This window comes from Sus scrofa, chromosome X (assembly GCF_000003025.6).
Source record: "Sus scrofa isolate TJ Tabasco breed Duroc chromosome X, Sscrofa11.1, whole genome shotgun sequence".
Lineage (NCBI taxonomy): Eukaryota > Metazoa > Chordata > Mammalia > Artiodactyla > Suidae > Sus > Sus scrofa.
In genome coordinates this window covers 12,183,404-12,203,819 of record NC_010461.5, presented here as the reverse complement: position 1 = coordinate 12,203,819, position 20,416 = coordinate 12,183,404, and the positions used below count along the sequence as shown (strand labels likewise).

Here is a 20,416-nt window from a genome sequence, read left to right as displayed (position 1 = left end):
ACCGCAGGGTGTCATTGCTTATCCACTCCAAACGCAGTCGTTTGCATCTTCAGGAGTCTCAATAGCCCTGACCTCCTAGGCCTGTCACGTAGGGGCAGAGTCGTGGCATCTCAGTGCCCTGGCAGCAGAACTCGGTTCCTAACCATCGCTCGCCGTGTTGGCCGGTCACAGTTCGTTCTTGGCAAACATCCGTGAGCGAATGCCGCGTGCTTCACATGGTGCCTCGTAAACCAGGGGCCTGTCCACGGGGCCACAGTGGACACAAGCAGACAGTGCCCACCCCCCACTTGTCCCTCGTGTTGCCCCTTGGTGCCCTGGGCGATATACTCCCACAGTGAGTGTGGTGGGAGTGGCCCCCCACCGCCTGGGCCTTACCTCTCGTTGGACCTCAGTTTCTTACTCTTGTGGAAGCCAAGACCTCAGGTAGTTTCTCAGAGCATCCTCCGAACAAGGAGGGAGGCCCAGCCCCCGAGGGTGCCTTCTCAGGCAGCCTTTGCCTTGCCGCCGTCCCCAGAAGCAGGGCTGTGCTTCCCCGGCCCTTTCCCCAACCTTGCTGCTTTAGGAAGTGGGCTTGCTCGTGACTAGTTCAGTTGCCGGTATCGGAACAAAATGTAAGCATGTCTCTGTTTCTGTCGTTGATATTCATAGAACACCAAGCCCTGCCTGGGATTCCAGTTCTCTGCACCTTTACCGGCATTGGATGTTCTTTAACTTGGTCATTTTTGCCAACCTGAAGGCGTGAACCGAGTAGCTTGTTTTTCAGAAATGCCTTGTCTGGAGTTCCCGTCATGGCTCAGAGGAAGCGAGTCTAACTAGTATCCACGAGGACGCAGGTTCGATCCCTGGCCTCTCTCAGTGGGTTAAGGATCCGGCGTTGCCATGATCTGTGGTGTAGGTCACAGACGCGGTTTGGACCTGGCGTTGCTGAGGCTGTGGTGTAGGCCAGAGGCTACAGCCGCGATTCCACCCCAGCCCGGAAGCCTCCATATGCCGCGGGTGCGACCCTAAAAAGACAAAAAGAAAAAAAGCATTGTCTGACTGTTCATAAGGCCCAAACCTGAGTCATTCACACCCCACCGCATTCTGCAGAACGGGGGAAATGTTTTTGCCAACCATGCAGCACCTCGTGGGGGTCATCTCTGTGTCTGAAAAAGGCCCGCTTTGGGAGACCAGGCGTGACTGTTTCTGCCAGCAGAGGTCACTGTCCCTCAGCGGTTCTCCACCCCTGGCATGCTGTGCCCCCCCCGCCCCAGCCCCCAGTGACCTGGCAGTGACTGGAGCCAGGTTTTATTTTCTCAGCGTGGGTGTCTCCTGACACCTGGAGCCTAGAGACCAGGGGTTCTGCGGAAACCCTGCCACGCAGGGGTCTGTGCCCAACACACAGGACTGTCTGGCCCCAAGAGAGCCAGGGAGGAGAAACTGTGGTGTGGAGGGAATCCTAGGATTTGAATCTTGGAAAGAAAGGCCTTGACAGTCTAAGATCATAAGGCGATTTTTACTATTACTTGAAATACGAACACATTCAGAAAACCGTCAGGTATTTTTGAGAATAATTCAAGACAACCTAAGTGAAAAGGCAGGTAAACCACAGTTAGGAACGGGAGGACTCAGTACTTGTTCAAGAAGTCAGTTCTCTTCAAAGGGTTGTAAAGTCAGTGCTCTCCCCGTGGCACCCATCCCATCAGTCACTGTCCTAATAAATGTGGGACAAGTCATCGCTGCGATAAAATAAAACCAGAGCAGCCTTTCAACTCCATCATCGGGGCGGAGGGGAGAAGCAGGGCCTCCTGACGAGGGCGTTCTGGGGGAGGGCCGGCAGGAGGGGTGCGGGGGCAGGAGGGTGAGTCCAGCGGCGCGTCTGTCGTCTGTCGTCTGTCGGGAGGCTTGCCCAGTGTGCAGACAGGAAGGCTCAGGCAGGCCTGGGGGGCAGGCCGGTCCGTGTGCGCCTCTCACAGGCAGTCGCCCCTGGAGCAGAGGCTGCTTGTCAGAGGCCCGGGCCTGGGCACGAAGGCGGGGGCCGCTGCATTTCTGCGCACGGGCTGGAAGGCCGAGGGCCTGGGCGCCGGGCTCTGCCCCCTCCGCTTGGGCTCGGGGGTCTCGAACCAGAGAGGCCCGTCGAACCTCCTCTTCCCTTTCTGGCATCGTCGGAGGGCCTCCAGCACGGTCTCCCGGGCACAGGGGTCCGGGCGCTCCTGCCTGGGCGGGTACCTGTAGAAGCTGCCTCTGCGAAGCGGCGGGGCGACGTGGATGGTGACGGTTCTGCCCACGCGGCAGGGGGTGCGGGTGGTCCACATGAAGCCCTTGAGGAGAGCCCTGCGAGGGCTGCACAGGCGCAGCCCCGTGGACGGGCGGAGGGGCGGCCTGCCGGGCCAGCCGCGCCGCTGGGCCTGGGGCCCCGAGGCCCCGGGGCCGCGGGCGGAGTCCCTGCCGGGCGGGCGGAGGCGCAGGCCTGGGCCCAGGTCCCTGGGCTGGAGTCTGCTGTGGCGGGCCGGCTTGGCCCTCGGAGGTGGCGGGGACCCTGGGCACAGGCGCTGCCAGGCGGGGCGCGGCCGCCTGACCCTGGCCTCGGCCAGGCGCCCTGCCCGGTACCTGCTCAGGTACCTGCTCAGGTAGCTGCCCATGATCGCGGGCGGCGGGGCGGGGGCTTGGCGGGGGCTTGGCGGGACTAGGGCGTCCGGGGCTCCCCGAAGTCGAAGTCGAAGTCGGCAGGCGGAGGAGAAGCCACTACCGGGCCAGGCGACCGTTGGCTTCGGCGGCAAGCAGGGGCGTGGGTGCCTGGGCGGCCTGAGGGTTCAGGCCCTGCGCACGCGCGCGCGCGGCCTCGCGGGGCACCCCTGCCCTCTGAGCTCGGGGACCGCCCGCCTCCCCTGTGGCCCGGGCGCTTGGCTCCTGGCAGAGGGGCCTAGGCGCTCCTAGGCTTTGTGCACTTTTCTTCCCCCCGGTCTTCTCTTGGTTAGGGCCGCACCCGCAGCGCATGGAAGTTCCCAGCTAGGGGTCTTTTGGGAGCGCAGCTGCCGGCCTGCTCCACAGCCACAGCAATGTGGGATCCCGGTCGCGTCTGCGGCCTACACCACAGCTCAGGCAACGCAGAATCCTTAACCCCCTGCGTGAGGCCAGGGAGTGAACCCGCGTCCTTATGGATGCCAGTCGGGTTTGTTACCCCGAGCCAGGACGGGACCCCCGTGCACTTCACATTTAAAGGGGGAAAGTGGAGTCATTTCTGCCAAGTCATGAAAATTACAGAAAATAAGGGCGTCTTTCTCATTAGTGTAAAAGTGAGCGTAGTACGCTTGAATGCTCATTTAAGGAAAAAGAGTGCATTTGCCTGTGTTCCTAAAGATCTGCGTGTTTCATTCTTCTGGATTGGTCGGTAATGTCACTTTTCGCAATTTGATTCTGAAGGACACGGTGAAAGCCATTCAGGATGTATGTTTTAGCCATGACAACCATGGTTTAGTGTGGATTCTCCTATTTTCTATCTTCATATATTTAATGCATTGATTTACAGATTGTCTCTTTTCTGAACACTAATGCCTTTTCCTTCTTGGCTTTTCTCTGGTGATTCAGGTATACAGACTAGAGTGAGGCACATTTCCAATTTACTATTGGAAGGAGGTACCTGCAAAAACTGTTTAAAGCCTGTTGGTAAATGTTATAATTGCACTCCAGTCTGGAGGTCTGTTATTGGACCGGCCCCAGTATTGGAGTGGTAGAAGTGCAGAAATTGTGGCCAAGAGAGCAGGCAAGTAGGGGTCAGCATATTTGTCGGGTTCTGAGTGGTCAAAAGCTGAATGAGGAGAAAACTAATAGTTCTTGATGAGGAAACAAAAGATTTCTGTATCAGAGAGAGGCCAAGTGTTGAAAAATCGAGAATGCTGTCAGCTCATAGGTGATGGAGAATGAGATACCCAGTGATCTCTACGGAGTCATTCTCTTTGTTGTTTCTTTTTTATTAGATTCCTTATTTAAGGAATGATCCCAAGTATATGATTTTTAAATAAAGCAACTTTCTAACATTATTTTATTCTTTTTTTTTTTTTTTGTCTTTTTGCTATTTCTTGGGCCACTCCAGCAGCCTATGGAGATTCCCAGGCTAGGGGTCAAATCGGATCCGTAGCCTCCGACCTACACCACAGCCACAGCAACGCGGGATCCGAGCCGTGTCTGCAACCTACACCACAGCTCACAGCAATGCCGGATCGTTAAGCCACTGAGCAAGGGCAGGGACCGAACCCGCAACCTCATGGTTCCTAGTCGGATTCGTTAACCACTGCGCCACAACGGGAACTCCACATTATTTTGTTCTTAATAAGACGTATCTTTATATTGCTAGAAATGACTTCATTCGTAGCTGAGACACCTTTTAATATGGTAATAACACCAGAGTGGAATATCTAATGCCATTTGGTATTATTTGCTTACAATGTATTTTTTTTCTTGTCGTCATCTGCAGTATTTCCCAAGTCCTACTTTGCAATGTAACCCAGCGAGTGTCATTCTGGTTTGTGGTTACAGATCCTTCAAAAAGTCACACTCTTCCTGCTGCTGAAGTACAGACGGCCATAAGGTAATCACCACTAAATATGCATTCTACTAATTAATCGACTTGTTGATTAATTCCGCTCTTTTCATAGATTCGGAGACTTTGCTCTCTGCTTTACAATGACTTATTAATATGTCAAAGATACTCTTCTGTTGGTTTGTAATAGAGATTGATATAGATCAGTGGTTCTCATCCAGGGGCAGTTTTGCCTCCACGGAGACATTTGGCAGCATCTGGAGACGTCTTCGTTGTTCAGTGCTGGTTGTGCACAGGAGGCCACCAGCATCAAGTGTGGAAGTTCGGGTTGCTGGTCAACATCCAACTGTGTCCAGGACAGCAAGGAACTATTCAACCCCAAATGTCAGTTGTACTGTGACTAAGAAACCCTAATTTTAAATGTTAGCTCAGACGGTTAGGAACCCTTTGCACAGCACTATTGTGTGATGGTCCAGCACATGGATTTTCAAGCCGTAGATTTCCTGGCTGGGATTCTCCTTTACATTCATGAAAAATCATGCCTCCACCCAGATTTTCATTTGCTTAAAGGAGGTATTTCCTTATAGCCTGGTGCTGGTCTGCACAGATGTTCAAGCTGTTACTCTCAGATTGAAGACCTGCATTGCCCAGTATAGCAGCCACCAGCCACATGTGGTTCTCCAGATGTTGAAATGTAGGTAGTCCAAGATTAGACATGCTCAGAGTGTAAAGTACATGCCACATTTCAAGGACTTAGCACAAAATAAAATGTGAACCAACTCGGTATTGATTACATGTTGAAATTATATTTTCATGGGTATATTGGGCAAAGCATATATTATTAAAATTAATTTCTCCTGTTACATATATTTCTTAATGTAGCTCCTAGAAAATTGGATATCGCATGTGAGCTTGACATTGTATTTCTGCTTTTCAGTGCTGCTCTAGAGGTGGATGAGGTCAGCTTGTCAGGTGTGAATTCAGTAAAGGCTAAACAGTATCTCCAAGAACTCTCCTTACCTAATTTGCACATTTCAGTTAGAAATCACTTATTTTGTTTCTGTTGAAAAAGTTTTTAATTGCCTCCCCAGTTGCCACCACCACCAGGAATGCAAATTTTCCCCCCAGAAAAGTAATGCATTTACCTTCATTTTTTCTAGACTTTTGGACTCCTAAAGCACTATGTACTTTAGCCATATGCAACTACCTGGCAGTTGATGGAACAGTCCTACTGTACCATGTCTCCAGTCCCTGTGCTCACTACACATTTTGGTTTAAAGGACTTCTACTTGTCCCTCAAAACACAGCTTGAAAGTTACCATCTTAGGAAAGCAGCCCTGACTTCTTCCTGTAGTGTACTTACCCCTCCGCTCTCACCGAGGCCATATTTACTGCTTTCACTACTGCCCTGTGATTGTGGAGGGACTGATTGGCCATTCTTCTAGACTGTAAGCTCCTTGGGTATTTTTATTTCACTTTGTATCTCCAGCACCTGTCACATGATATGGTACTTAGTAAGTTTTCAGCAAATGTTTGTTAAATTGAATGGAAAAAAAAAAAAGATCAAATTGATGGATTCACAGCTCTTCAGCTGCCCCGGCTTCATATTTTCTTATCTGCACTTGGTTTTCTTTTCTTCTCATGTTTACCCCCCACTTTTTACATATTATTTTATCTTTCGGGGTGTTGGTATTTATATACATCTACACCACCTTAAATAGAGTTCTGTCATTTTATCCTAGCTGCTGCCTTTCAGGAGTACAGTGTGGTGGGCAGAGCTCAAAGCTCAGGACTACTGGTTACTTCTAGGAGGGTCACAGCAATGGAGGGCAGTAGTGCAGAGACAGGTGTCTCTTTGGCAGCCGGCGCTGCCATTTATGAACAGAAAACCACAGCACAATTGCCCTCACCAGACTGTCTGTTCAGCTTGAGGTCTCCTGCTAGGGAGATGCTCTCTTTATAGAGATAGTTAGAATCATGGGGAGATAGGACTATACCTTCTGTTTCTAATGCTTCTCCTGTCTTGTTTTGTTTTTAAACATCATTGTATTTTAGAATGAATAGGAACCGGATCAACAATGCCTTCTTTTTAAATGACCAGACTCTGGAATTTTTAAGGATTCCTTCCACTCTTGCACCACCTACTGAGCCATCTGTGCCCACCTGGATTATTATATTTGGTGTGATATTTTCCATCACTGTAGTTGCAACCATGCTGTTGATTTTATCTGGAATCCGGGAGCGCAGAAGGTAAGATATTTAAAGGGAGTGATTTGAAGAGCGTTTTCCTACTTCCTCATCATAACTTGGAAAATTTAGGAGAGGATTTTCCTCTAGCTGAAGATAATACCTTATATCTGAAACTGAAAAACTTGGTGATTTTCAAACTGTCACTTACACGCTTGTTATTAGAGACTTTTTGGAGTCCATTGTCCCTTACTTAACTATAACTCCTTCCATTAGTATCTTTTATCTAGAGTTGATTTTAATATGTGTTATGATTTTGTAAACTGGATATACAGACCTAAGTAGACTTTTTGGGTAGGCAGAGTTAATCTTTTGTAGTCATCCACCTCCAAATGCGGATAGTTCTCCAGTTCTTTTCATGCCTCCCCGCCTTGCTCTGCGTCTTCCAGTGCCTGCAGCTGCCGTCTTGTACCAGATAATTTTGTGAAGTTTCATATTCCCTCCCTTTGATGAATGCTCATCCGTCTAGTGCCTATGATTTTGTATAACCCATGTTCTTCAAAGTGCCCTTTGAATCAACTCTCTGCATTAGAATCACTTAGAACACTTGTTGAAAATGTAGATTCCTTTGCCCTGCTATAAACCACTCGAGGCACTTCTCTGAAGGGGATGCATTTTTTAAATTGAAGTATAGTTGATATATAATTGAAGGAGATATGTTTTAATGAATATCTAGGCTAGTCTAATTTGCTTAATTTGAGAACTTCCAATTTCACTACTTATATATAGATTCCTACCCCGGAAGTTCATTTACCTGGATTCTGGGGCACGTGAAAACTTTGCTGCCTAAATTATTGATATCGCTTCAAGAGAGAATTTCAGACCATTGGCAGGGTTACTAAGGTAGAGAAGAGATAAGAGTCTTCCACACAATGAAAGGAGAAAAGAATTTTGTTTCTAAGTGCCTCTGATCCAGAGGGAAAGTGGAGAGAGTCCTTACCCCTTCACTAGACCCTTTGATGCTTTTAAACCTTCCCTTCTGATATTGAGGAGGATGAATTCTGGTAAGTGGGGGGTCACAGATACATGCACTGGTTTTCAGAAGGGTTGGTGCCCACCCTTGTGGGACATGCAGGTTGTGTTTGGCCAAGTGTGTGTTCAGCTAAATGTTTCTCCTGAGATTGTCTACTTTCCATATGTTTCACCCTAATTACTAGCAGAGGTAATCATTTCTAATTTGGGGCTCTGTGATTTCTTTCACAAATGTTAAATGAAATGGAGTAGAATAAGTGTGATTCATGGCTAGTCCTCAGATTAAGCTCAAAGACTAAGATCAAGTTGGACTTGCTTGATTTTCTTGATCCTGGCATGACACATAATGCTGAGAGACTTGGGTCAAATTATTAACTGGTTTTGTTAAGAAATATTCTCCTGCAGTACTTGAATGCCTGTGTTTATTTTAATATTTTTTTGTGTAAGTATAGTAGATTTACAATCACCTTGTGTTAGTTTTAGGTGTACCGCAAAGTCAGTTATATCTCTCTTTCTATATGGGCATGGATATATGTGTGTGTGTGTGTGTGTGTGTGTGTGTGTGTGCGCGTGCGTGTATCTTTTTTCAGATTCTTTTCCATTATAGGTTATTATAGGACATTGAATGTAGTTCCCTGTGCTGTACAGTAGGTCCTTGTTGGTTATCTACTTTATAGATATAGAGTAGTGTGTGTATATATTAATCCCAACCTGCTAATCTAGTCCTCCCCCCAAATGCCTATGTTTAATATCTTTAAGTTTTATATTAATCCTGAAATGCTATGATTCTATGATTTCTAACAAGTGTAACCTTTGTGAATTCACCTCATCTCCTTGCTTCCCAATTTCCTCACCAGAATGATATGGTGTGGGAGTTAGAAGGATGGACTCTTGAGATAGACTGCTTAGATTCAAAGTATTTATTGCCCAGACTCTGCTCTTATATATAATCCATTAACTGTATGGATATCAGGAAGCACAGGCAATGAGTCAGGGAAATGAAGCTTAAGAGAATATGGTTTGTGGTGCTGGAGTCAAGTTAAATTTTTCTTTGCTGCCTATGCATAGATGATTTCACTAGAGTGACAGGGAGGTGTATTAGAAGTAATTAATTTGCTGGGATCAAAGGGGTTAATAGAGTGCTTGAAGTAGTGCCTGGCACGCATTGAGCACTCGATAACTGCTAGCTGTTGCTGTTATTTGATTATCCTACCAGTCGCTGGCCTTTCAGTTGGTTTGTGCTGGGATGAGCTGTCTCTTTCCTTCTGAGCAAATTCTGCAGTAATATAATAATTGGGTGTGTGGCATGATAATCTGTTGCCTGGGAGAAGTGAGGCTGTTGTCACGACCTCACCTTCACAAATTTATTTCATGCTCCAACTAGGAAAACAGATGGACAAATCCTTTGTAAACCTGGAGAGCATCAGTCATTAGCAACCTTATGACAACCTTTTGAAGATAAACTGATTTGTTGGGTTTTACGTTTGATACAATCTGTGGTGAGTTTCTCTTGGCCAAAGTATTGCTTCCTAGGTGAGGAGAGGGTGCAGTTTGAGGTGAGGAGAGCCCTGATAATTGTGATGAAAGCCTTTTCTAATGGTGGAAAAGATTGGTGTTGCCCCCCAAAGCCTTTAGTGTTGAGGAAGCCAAAGATTTGCTCAAGAGTCCGATCCATACTTTAGGTGATAATGAACTTAGTTTGTGTGATACAAAATCTTAAACCTTGAAGATCACGAGGGACCATAGGGTCACATCCAAATCACCATTCTGCTTCTACAGAGGAGTTCCAGGGTCATTGAAGACATATGCATGTTTAAACTTACTGTTAAGGACATTTCTCAAGTAAAGCTTTAACTATTTTGATAGCTGTGTCAATGACAGCATTGCATTGATTATTCAGAACCGCTGGGTGGAAAGTATGTGGTCCCTGGGGCCCAAACTAGGTGAACTCAAATACTAGCTTTACCCTTTCGCTGAATGACCTTGGTTGAATCATCTAATTTCCATGGATCTGTTTCTCCATCTGTAATAGGGAGATAATGTCTCACAGGGCTTCCAGTAGGATTGGCTGAGCTAAATGTGTATGAAGTACCTAGGATCTAGTATGCACGAAAAAAATAGTAATGATTAGTATTATCCATTTTGATTATCCAAGATGAGCTTACCCTGATTCTGTGATCAAGAAATGCTGAAAAATGATCTCTTTCCATCCACATATTGCCACCATACTATAGAAAAGGTTCAAGTTCAGTGGCTCGGTGCTTGAGATTTTATTAGTTAACAAACACCTAGAGGTTCCCGTCATGGCTCAGCAGGCATGTCCCTGACTAGTATTCGTGAGGATGTGCTTTCGATCCCTGGCCCTGCTCATTGGGTTAAGGATCTGGCGTGGCCATGGCTGTGGTGTAGGCTGGTGGCTATAGCTCCAATTTGACCCCTAGCCTGGGAACCTCCAGATGCCATGGGTGTTGCCCTAAAAAGACAAAAAACAAACAAACAAAAAACCCCACCTATTTTAAAAGGCAAATTATCTTATTAGATCTGCTGTTGACCATGACTGTAGTGAAATGACTAACTAGTGCTCTCTGAAAAAAAAAAAATACCCCGATTTGTAGCATTTGCCGACTTCTCACCCAGTCTGAAGTTTCTGAATATTTAACAGTCACCTTTTGCAAGCCTGTACCAGTGGGTTTCACCACACCATTACGACTGCCACTTCCTTGCGAAATAATTTGAGAAGATTGCTTCTCTGTTCCCATCTAGTCAAGAACAGCAGTTTGTGGAAAGGAGAGATTTGTTGAAGGAAAAAAGTTGGAAAAGTGATTTTTTTTTTAATCTTTTGAGGAACAATTAAGGAGTGGAGTAGGTGGGAAGGCAACTAAGATGAACTACAAATGCTTCACTGTTAGGTCTGTGCTGGATCTGCTCTAGGCCCAGCCTGGAAGTAGACATTTCAGTTCCCTGGTCAGCCTCATGACCATGGTGACGATGATGACTGCGATGGCGGACAGTGATGGTGACGGTGATGGTTGAAATGGTGAGGGTGATGTGACCCTGGTCATGGTGGTGACCTTGGTGCTGTGCTGCGTGGTTTAGCTGAAAGAGTGCTGGATTCATCCTCTTGGCTTTGGGTTGCAGTCTCAGGCCCTGGCTGTATTAACTGAATGACCTTGATCCAGTCACATGTGGCAAATGAGGATGATATTTTCTTAAAAAGGTCTGATGATGGGAAGACAAAGTTGGAGAACAAGCGCAAGCGCTTTAAACCCTGGAGAGCGCAGCGTCCCTGTAAAGAAGCGTCATCATCAAAAAGCAGTTACAAAGTGCTAATTCTGTATAACCTGGGGCTTTGTGCTATAAAAGATGAGTCACAGTGCAATTTCAGAATTGCATGTATATCTTAGAATTGATTCATGAATCTTGTATAAATAGATTGTTCTAATGTTAGGATTTTAGGAAGGGGCCTGAGCAATGATCTAAATCCACCTCTCCGAAAGCCAAGGCCCGGAGAGATAAAATATCTTACTCTGTTATTGACCCTCCGTTCTGTGATAGTAGCTGTAGAAGGTACTGCGGAAGAGATGTACATACATAACGTGTGCGGTCCTTGCCTACAAGGGTGTTGTAATCCTGCCGTTGATAACAAGGCCAGGTCAGGGACGCACGACATAGAGCCCCAGCTAATGCTCACTGTTAAGCAGAGTCACTAGTAAATTCATGTGGTTTATTTCTGGTTGTATTTCTCTTCCCATAAAGTCAGCAGTAAACAGAAGGGACTGGGACTCAGGCAACATTTCCATATGCTGAAACTTTACATTTTCATAAAGTCTCAACTAAATGAGTATTATAATCTTGAAAATAGAAATGTAAATGAAATCAGAAATGTCAGAGCTAATAATTGGTTCACTTTGTGGTTCTTCTGCACACTATTACCTTTGGAGTGGATAAGCAATGAGATCCTGCTGTCTAGCACAGGGAACTCTGTCTAGTCACTTGTGATGGCGCGTGATGGAGGACAATGCGAGAAAAAGAATGTACATACATATGTGTGACTGGGTCACTTTGCTGTGCAGTAGAATATTGACAGAACACTAAACCAACTATAATGGAAGAAATAAAAATCATTAAAAAACATATACATCAATAGGAATCACATATGTGTTCTTTTTGTTTTTATCTTTTTAGGGCCATACCTGTGGCATATGGAGGTTCCCGGGCTAGGGGTCCAATTGGAGCTGCAGCTCCCAGCCTATGCCACAGCCACAGCAACGGCACATCCGAGCCATGTCTGCGACCTACACCACAGCTCACGGCAATGCCGGATCCTTAACCCACTGAGCAACGCCAGGGATCGAACCCTAGTCCTCATGGCTACTAGTCAGGTTCATTAACTGCTGAGCCACGATGGGAACTCCAAATATGTGTTTTGAGCAAAGCCTGCATAGGGTTCTAGGTCCCTTCCTTTCACCAGTCTTGTCCTATTGTGGAAAACAAGTTGCTCTGCATATTTGAGTCTCAGCTTCTTCATTTGAACAACAGGGACAGTAATAAAATCTGAATAGTATTGCAATAGAATTTAGATGAGATGATAGGTACAAAGCCCTTAGTCTGGTTTCTACACTGTCATAGATACTAATTATCATTGTTTTTGCTATAACATGGCCAATAAAAACGAACCTGTCCACAGTTGCCATATGGTTAGAAAGTAGCGGTACCTGGATTTAAACCAGATGTCCTTGATGCCCGAGCCCCCCAGGCTCACTGTGCTGCAACATCCACTAAAATCCTTCTAGCATCACTGCTGTTTCTCCCTGGAATCGTCCATACTGATTATGATGACAGTTCCAATTCCCCAATAATTAATTCTCTCCCGTTTTGAAATCATATTTGTCTGTCCTTCGTTGTTTTTCTGGCTGTTTCTTGGGCCTTGGCTTTTCAGCCCTATCTTGTTTGAAGGGAGCAGAAATACTCTTTCTGCCTTTAGCTGTCACTGCTTTACCTTGAGCAAACCCTGTTCCTCAACACCCTCTAGGCGCGTGGGCTCCCTGATACAGGCAGACCTCATCTTATTGTACTTCACTTTATTGTACTTTGCAGGTAATTTTTTTTTATATATATAAATTGAAAGTTTGTGGCAACCCTGTGTCAACCAAGTCTTTTGGCAGTATTTTCCCAACATTTGCTGACTTGCTGTCTCTGTGTCACATTTTGATAATTCTTGCAATATTTCAAACTATGTCTTGCACTATTTCTCACTATTGTTATATGTATCATGATGATCTGTGATCAGTGATCTCTGATGTTACTATTGGAATTTGGCGGGGGGAGTGGGGGGACCGTGGGCTCCACAGATCGCGCCCATATAAGATGGCAGAGTTAATGATGAATATTGTGTGTTCTGACTGCTCCACCAACCTGCTATTCCCCATCTTTCTCCCTCTTCCCTGAGACACGGCAGTATTGAAATCAGGCCAATTCATAACCCTACAATGGCCTCTAAGTGTTCGGGTGAAAGGAAGAGACAGAAGTCTGTCACTTTAAATGAAAAGCTAGAAATGATTAAGCTTAGCGAGGAACGCACGTTGAAAACTGGGACAGGATGAAAGCCAGGCCTCTTGCACTGAACAGCCCACTTGTGAATGCAAGGGGAGAATTCCCAAAGGAAATAGAAAGTGCTTCTTCCCTGAACACACAAATGATAAGAAAGTGAAACAGCTTTATTGCTGATGTGGAGAAAGTTTTAGTGGTCTGGATAGAAGATTAAACCAGCTAAAGCATTCCCTTAAGCAAAGGCCTCATCCAGAGCAAGGCCGTAACTCTCTTCAATCCTTTGAAGGCTGAGAGAGGTGAGGAAGCTGCAGAAGAAAAATTTGAAACCAGCAGAGTTTTGAGGAAAGAAGCTGTGTACATGATATAAAAACGCAAGGGGAAGCAGCAGGTGCGAAGGTAGAAGCTGAAGGAAGTTACCAGAGGATAATTCATGAAGGTGGCTACACTAAATAACAGATTTTCAATGTAGACAGAACAGTCTTATATTGGAAGAAGCTACCATCTGGGACGTCCATAGCTGGAGAGAAGTCAATGCCTGGCTTCCAGTCTTCAAAGGACAGGCTGACGCTCTTGCTAGGGGTTAATGCAGTTGGTGACTTTAACTTGAAGCCAGTGCTCATTTACCATTCTGAAAATCTCAGGGCCCTTAATAATTGTGCTAAATCTACTCTGCCTGTGCTCTGCAAATGGAATACCAAAGCCTGGACGACAGCATATCTGTTTGCAACATGGATCACTGGATATTTTAAGCCCACTGTTGAGACCTCCTGTTCCAAAAAAGATTCCTTTCAAAATATTACTGCCCGGTGACCGTGCACCTGGTCACCTGAGAGCTCTGATGGAGCTATGTAACAAGACTAATGTTGCCTTCATGCCTGCTAACACAACATCCATTCTCAGCCCATGGATCAAGGAGTAATTTAGACTTTTAAGTCTTATTATTTAAGAAATACATTTCATAAGGCTATGGTGCCATAGACAGTGGTTCCTCTGATGGACCTGGGCAAAGTCTGTTGAAAACCTTCTGAAGAGGATTCACCATTCTGGATGCCATTAAGAATATTTGTGATTCACGGGTAGAGGTGCAAATATCGACATTTCACAGGCGTTTAGAAGAAGTTGGTTCCAACCCTCATGGGTGACTTGGGGTTCAAGGCTTCAGTGGATGTGATGGAAAAAGCAAGAGAACTAGAATTAGAAATCGAGCCTGAAGATGTGACTGTATTGCTGCAATCCCATGATAAAACTTAACAGATGAGAAATTGCTTTTATGGTTGAAACAAAAAAGTGGTTTCGTGAGGTGGAATCTACTCCTGGTGAAGCTGCTGTGAAGATGATTGAAATGGCAGCAAAGGATATGACTTAATCTTAGTTGATAAAGCAGCGGCAGGATTTGGGAGGATTGACTCCCAATTTTGAAAGAAGGTCTACAGTGAGTAAAATCCAAACAGCATTGCACAGTATATACAGAGAAAGGGGTCACGAAAAAAGAGTCAATCAGAGCAGAAAACTTCATTGTCTTATTTTTAGAAATTGCGACAGCTACCCCAGCCTTCGGCAGCCGCCACCCTGATTCGTCAGCAGCCATTGACACTGAGGCAAGACCCTCCACTAACAAAAAGGTTAAAATTCACTGAAGGCTCAGATGATGGTTAGCATTTTAAAACCTCTAAAATATTTTAAAATTAAGGCATGTACAGTGATTTTTTTAGACATAATGCTATTGCACATTTAATAGACTACAGTATAATGTAAACAGAACTTTTATATGCACTGGGAAACCAAAAAATTTGTGTCGCTTGCTTTAGTGCAGTCGAACCAAACCTGCCATATCTCTGAGGTACACCTGTACTTGATTTGTCCCCTCTTTTGTCCATATTCTCTCTGGATTTGTGAGAAATAGCCACTCTCAAGGCTTCTAGGAGCTAGTTTCAGGTGTTTCAGTCACTTAAAAAGAAAAACCCTCTTCCTGAGCCTCCTGATGATGCAAGAACAGCAGAAGTCATTCACACTTAATTTCATTTTTCAGGAAAAAGAATTCATGTTTTTAGCAGAACCTCAAGTCAGAATGATCCGGAAAGATAGTTAAGTTTCATTATACTTAGAGCAATGCACAGGCAGTGAATCAGTTTATTACAGGACACACTATGAAATGTGACAAAGGGCTGCGTTGCTATTAGATAACCTTTGAGCTTCTTATCATGCCCACCAACCAGCAAGCTCCTGACACTGCAGTTTGTGAAAGGCCGGCAATGCCAAGACTCTGAACAACTGGATCTAAGGTCACAGAAGAATCACATGTGCCTAATTTGCCTTGGCCATAGCTTGGTTTGATAAATTTCCACCGTGATTTCGCTCTTTTTGGTTGAGAAATCCTTCTAAAGGAGAGAAACTTGTCCTCATCGATTTGCATCTGCCTTGTTCATTCTTCCCTATTCCTTTATGATGGCTGCTGGATTATTTTTTTTCCTTTGTGATTGGGCAGGAGGAGGCAAGATTTCTTGCCATGATCTGCAAGTGTCCAGCTCTCCGCAATATTTTTTTTTTCTTTTTGGGGCCACACCCATGGCATATGGAGGTTCCCAGGCTAGAGGTCAAGTTGGAGCTGCAGCTGCTGGCCTGTGCCACAGCCATGGCCACACCAGATCCAAGCCATGTCTGTGACCTACACCACAGCTCATGGCAACACTGGATCCCCAACCCACTGACAGAGGCCAGGGATTGAACCCACATCCTCATGGATACTAGTAGGATTTGTTTCTACTGTGCCACAGTGGGAACTCCTGTAATTTTCTCCTAACTCAGTAAAAACATTTTTTTTAAATTGCAGGAACTGGCAAATGAACACTTGGTAACCATTATTTCTAAGACTGCTGTTGCATTGCCACCTACCTCAGAATGCTCCCTCGACTAAGATCCTTGTAATATGGATTGTATATTTACGTACACAGATTTCAGGGTAAAACTTGATTGTTTAAAACCTATGGAAAAAAAGATTGCAGGGAGGATGAATGAAATTTGAAGTTTTTCTTTTTCCTTCTTTTGGCCATGCCTGCGCATTCAGAAGTTCCTAGGCCAGGGATTGAACCTGAGCCACAGTAGTGACAACTGCAGATCCTTAACCCACTGAGGCTTGAGTTAACTCCTGAAGTTTTTCTTTTTTATTGAGCCCTTTCTTTTCACCTTAGGACAAGAACTAAAGTGTCTCTTCCAAAACTCAGTAGGCACTCAAACATAGTTATTGAATGAATGTTGCATACTATGAATGGAAGTGATGTATTTGATGGTTATAGAATGTCAGTTGCCTTTGCTTTCTGAACAACATGGAAAGTGATGGTAATCCTGTCTACAGGAGAAGGGGCCAAAGAATTCTAATCCTCTGGTAGGTGATTTCACCTGGCTGGAGGATGACCTCATCACAGGAAACTGCACACCCAACCCAACAGTCACTGGTCATTGATCACCAATGCTTAGAATGGACAGTGCAGTATCTTCACCCTGAGGCAGGAAAAACACAGCAGCCTATCCTTGCCTAGGTCTCTGGGACTACAATCCCCCAACTTCCACTCCCAGTATGGGGCCTGTAGTGACACATTGTGACATTTGACAGTGGCATGTACAATGGCAAAATACTTTCAAGTGATAACAGTGAGATCTACAGTATTGGAATGCTACTTTTTTTAATGAAATCTGCATATTTGAAATTACTTAATAAACCGTCAGTGAAGCCTGAAAAAATCTATACTAACTCCTAATTCCTAAGTTATGAAAACAAGTATCTTCCTCTATCCATTTGAAAAAATAACTATGCAAGAGATATAAGAAATATCACATGTGTATATTTCTTTCCTTTCCTTTCCTTCCGTCTTTCTTTCTCTTTCTTTTGAGGAATCCCATTCACAATCTACCTTGGGCTACTGTCGGAGTAACTTTCTTTACAGCATTAGTCCATCCATTCACCCAGTTATTTGTTCCATCAGTAACCACCATCCAGTCATCTATCCATCTACCCATTCATCCAGCCACCTATTAATTTATCATCCAGCCAACCAGTAATTGATCTACATTTGGTGATCTTTCTAGCTCGTCTAACTAGCTAGCCAGCCACTCATGTCTGTCTATCCAGCTCTAAGCACATTAGTTGAATGCCTATTCTGTACTGAGTCCAGTTCAGCTCTTCCACAAAACATCCTTTAATTTGGAGTTGTCTGATAAGTTCCTCCTGAGAGATTCAAGTCAAAAAATATTTGGTGATGGAGTGGGACAAGAACACAAAACACAGAATTTTATTTTAAAAATATATGTCTTTTCCGTGCATAACATCTGGAGGCACTTGTAAGTTTGTCTTATTGTTGGTGATGTTCACCAGATTTCTCCCTTTACAAAATACAAATGTCTCTTTATAATTAGTACATTGCTTGTAGGGGTGTTATATTGAGACCCTCTGAATATCCTGTTCCCAAACCATCTTACTGCTTTCATATCCATCGATGAGCCTCATCAGAATCAATTATGATTATATGGTGATCTTCTATTTTTGTTATACTTTCTATGTTACTTTTCATTCTTTTGTAAGCATGAGCTCTCTCTATTCTCTGCCTTCCTTCACCGTAGTCTTTAAAGCACTTTGAAATGAACTCTCATGTAGGACTCTAGGAAATTCTAATCATCACTGGGGCATCTTCACCACCTCCTCACTCACTAGAGACTCACTGAGGTTCTAAGGGACTTTCATAGTGGTGGGAGTCCATCCTGATTACCACAGCAATGTCCACCATCCTAGCCCTGGGATCAATTTAGTTCTGCCTCTTTGGAGTGTCCACAGATTTCTGGGACAGGAGAACCTTTGATAAGTCTGGGAGCCTCATGTCTAACATCATGGCTCCATGGTGCCCCAGCATCTAACTTGGGATAATCCTAGGGCACACTCTTCTTGGCTCTGCTTGCCTAGAGGCACTCACATCTCTTCTCCCCCTACCTCTATCATATCAAGCACAATCGGCTCAGTGTCTTGGCCTTTCACAAAAGACAGGAAGAATCTTTGAATTCAAGGCTACATCTTTCCACACTCCAAGGAAATGTTAAGGGTCTGGTTACCACATGGGTTGAGGTAGCAGGGTCTACAAAGGATCTGCGAATGGATAACTTAATCATTTATCCTGTTATATAGAGGTTTTTTTGAAACGACCTAGAGTTATAGCTATGAGTTGTAATGTAATTAGTAAAATCTGTTCTGAGTTCCCAAAACCCGACTTACAAATGAATGCAGCTATTTTGTAATGAGTAGAGCCAAGCAGTGATATCTGCAGTTTACAATGGTTATATCCTTTCTACAAAGTAATGTGAGTTTGCTTCTTGAAAACTCATTTCCATCTGATTTTTACTTAAAATTTGCAGACCGTTAATTTGTCATATCTTGTGAGAGGAATTTATTACTTTTTAAAATTCAATTTTTGTTAAATTTTCCTAGAGCTAATTTTTTTAACTTTCCTGTTTACCATACATGTTCCTCACATTTTTCATGCAGTTTGTGCGTGTGAATGTACACGTGTATATCTGTGTGAATATAAACATGTTCACTCCTATAAATATGCCTATATATTCATTCATATACATATTCTTATACATTTATCCTCCACTTCCAAAGAGCACTCGTTCTGATCTACCTATCTATATATATGTACATATATATGTATATGATATACATATGATCTATGCAGACTTCTGATCTTAATAGCATCTTTTCACCTCATCACCTCTTTATAATCTTTGAAATTTATTTGAAAATGCACAATGTCATCCATTTTCTCCATTATTCTAAGGTTCCTTCTCCCTTGCCTGATCTCCATGTTTGTACAGAAGCCCATGCTTTCTCTTCCTAGATCCCAATCATTCTTTTTATGTGCTCTTAGGAAGAACGAAGGACCGTCTGAAATGGAAAATACGGAAGATAAGTGTGAAAACACAGTCACAATTGAAAATGGCATCCCCTGTGATCCCCTGGACATGAAGGGAGGACACATTAATGATGCCTTTGGAACAGAGGATGAGCGGCTCACCCCTCTCTGAATGGCTACTGTTTTGCTTTCCCGTGAAACACAACACTTATTTCTGTGCAACTGCTGAACATCCAGTTTGTCAAGGGCAGATTATATATTTTGTTTCACCATTCTTCTTTTCTAAGAAATTTTGCATGTGCATGACATTGAAAGGCAATGAATTATACTCATGAAGACCATTGGAATCATAAGCTGTTGACTATCCAGAATTTTCTAAAATATTTCTCTGACAACACTGCGTGAGTGTACTCATGTGGTGTTTGTAGTTATTTGTAGTTGTTGATTTTAAAATGCATTAGTATTTAAGCATTTCCAGATATAAGGTCAGGCCAGCATATATATATACTTTGAAGACTGAAGAAAAACTATTTTTCCATTGGAGAATGCCTATACAATGGAGTCCAAATTGTTGACAATGGATCCTTTTTGAATATCACTTATATCACTCTGTTGATGACTAAATAAGCAAGAACGACAAGTAATTATTGTCAGTGGGACAGGTAAAAATCGTTGGTATACAAGGTGGAATTTGATCCTGTTATCATACCAACAGTTGCTTATATATATTTTGTGACTCAGTCTCTAATAGGACAGTCTATTCATTGATTATTTCTGCAATTTGTGAAAGTACAATCTATGCTAATTTAATAAAGTGCTCTTTCTCATCTCTTTTTGATTAAGTGACTGATTGTGGTCTGAGATTTATTCTCACACTGTGGAACATAGTAAACCTAATTTTTTTGTTATGTTTAATGTGCTCTCCAGCCCTAGAAACTAATTATTCTTGTGTGTTTCCCGCTTGAAGACACCTTGTAGTTTTTAGACTTGCTATTACTTCCATATAGGTTACGTGTCTTCCTAAATTCTAGTAATAATTATTATACATGTATTAATAGGAAGAACATTTGCTGTTCAGTCTCCCACAGTTCGTCTAACAGCTTGTAATTTCTGAGTCACATCCCTGCCTCCCGTGGACATGGACTCTCAGACGGTATTTGCATGGAGGTTTACTGGGCGTGGTCTCAGGAGATACATGTGTGAGAAGTGAGGAAGGCAAGTGTGGCAGACA

At 44.0% G+C, this 20,416-nt stretch overlaps 1 protein-coding gene across 2 annotated transcripts in view; it reads left to right on the top strand.

The window, feature by feature from the left end:
- The window catches only part of TMEM27 (transmembrane protein 27), a 31,682-nt gene extending 11,655 nt beyond the window's left edge, over positions 1–20,027 (top strand). For both annotated transcript variants that reach the window (XM_021080139.1, XM_021080140.1), the window contains 3 exons: positions 4,454–4,567; positions 6,575–6,769; positions 19,201–20,027. In XM_021080139.1, coding sequence (XP_020935798.1) covers positions 4,454–4,567; positions 6,575–6,769; positions 19,201–19,357 — 466 coding nt within the window. In that variant the 3' untranslated portion in view covers positions 19,358–20,027. The remainder of the gene's footprint in view (positions 1–4,453; positions 4,568–6,574; positions 6,770–19,200) is intronic.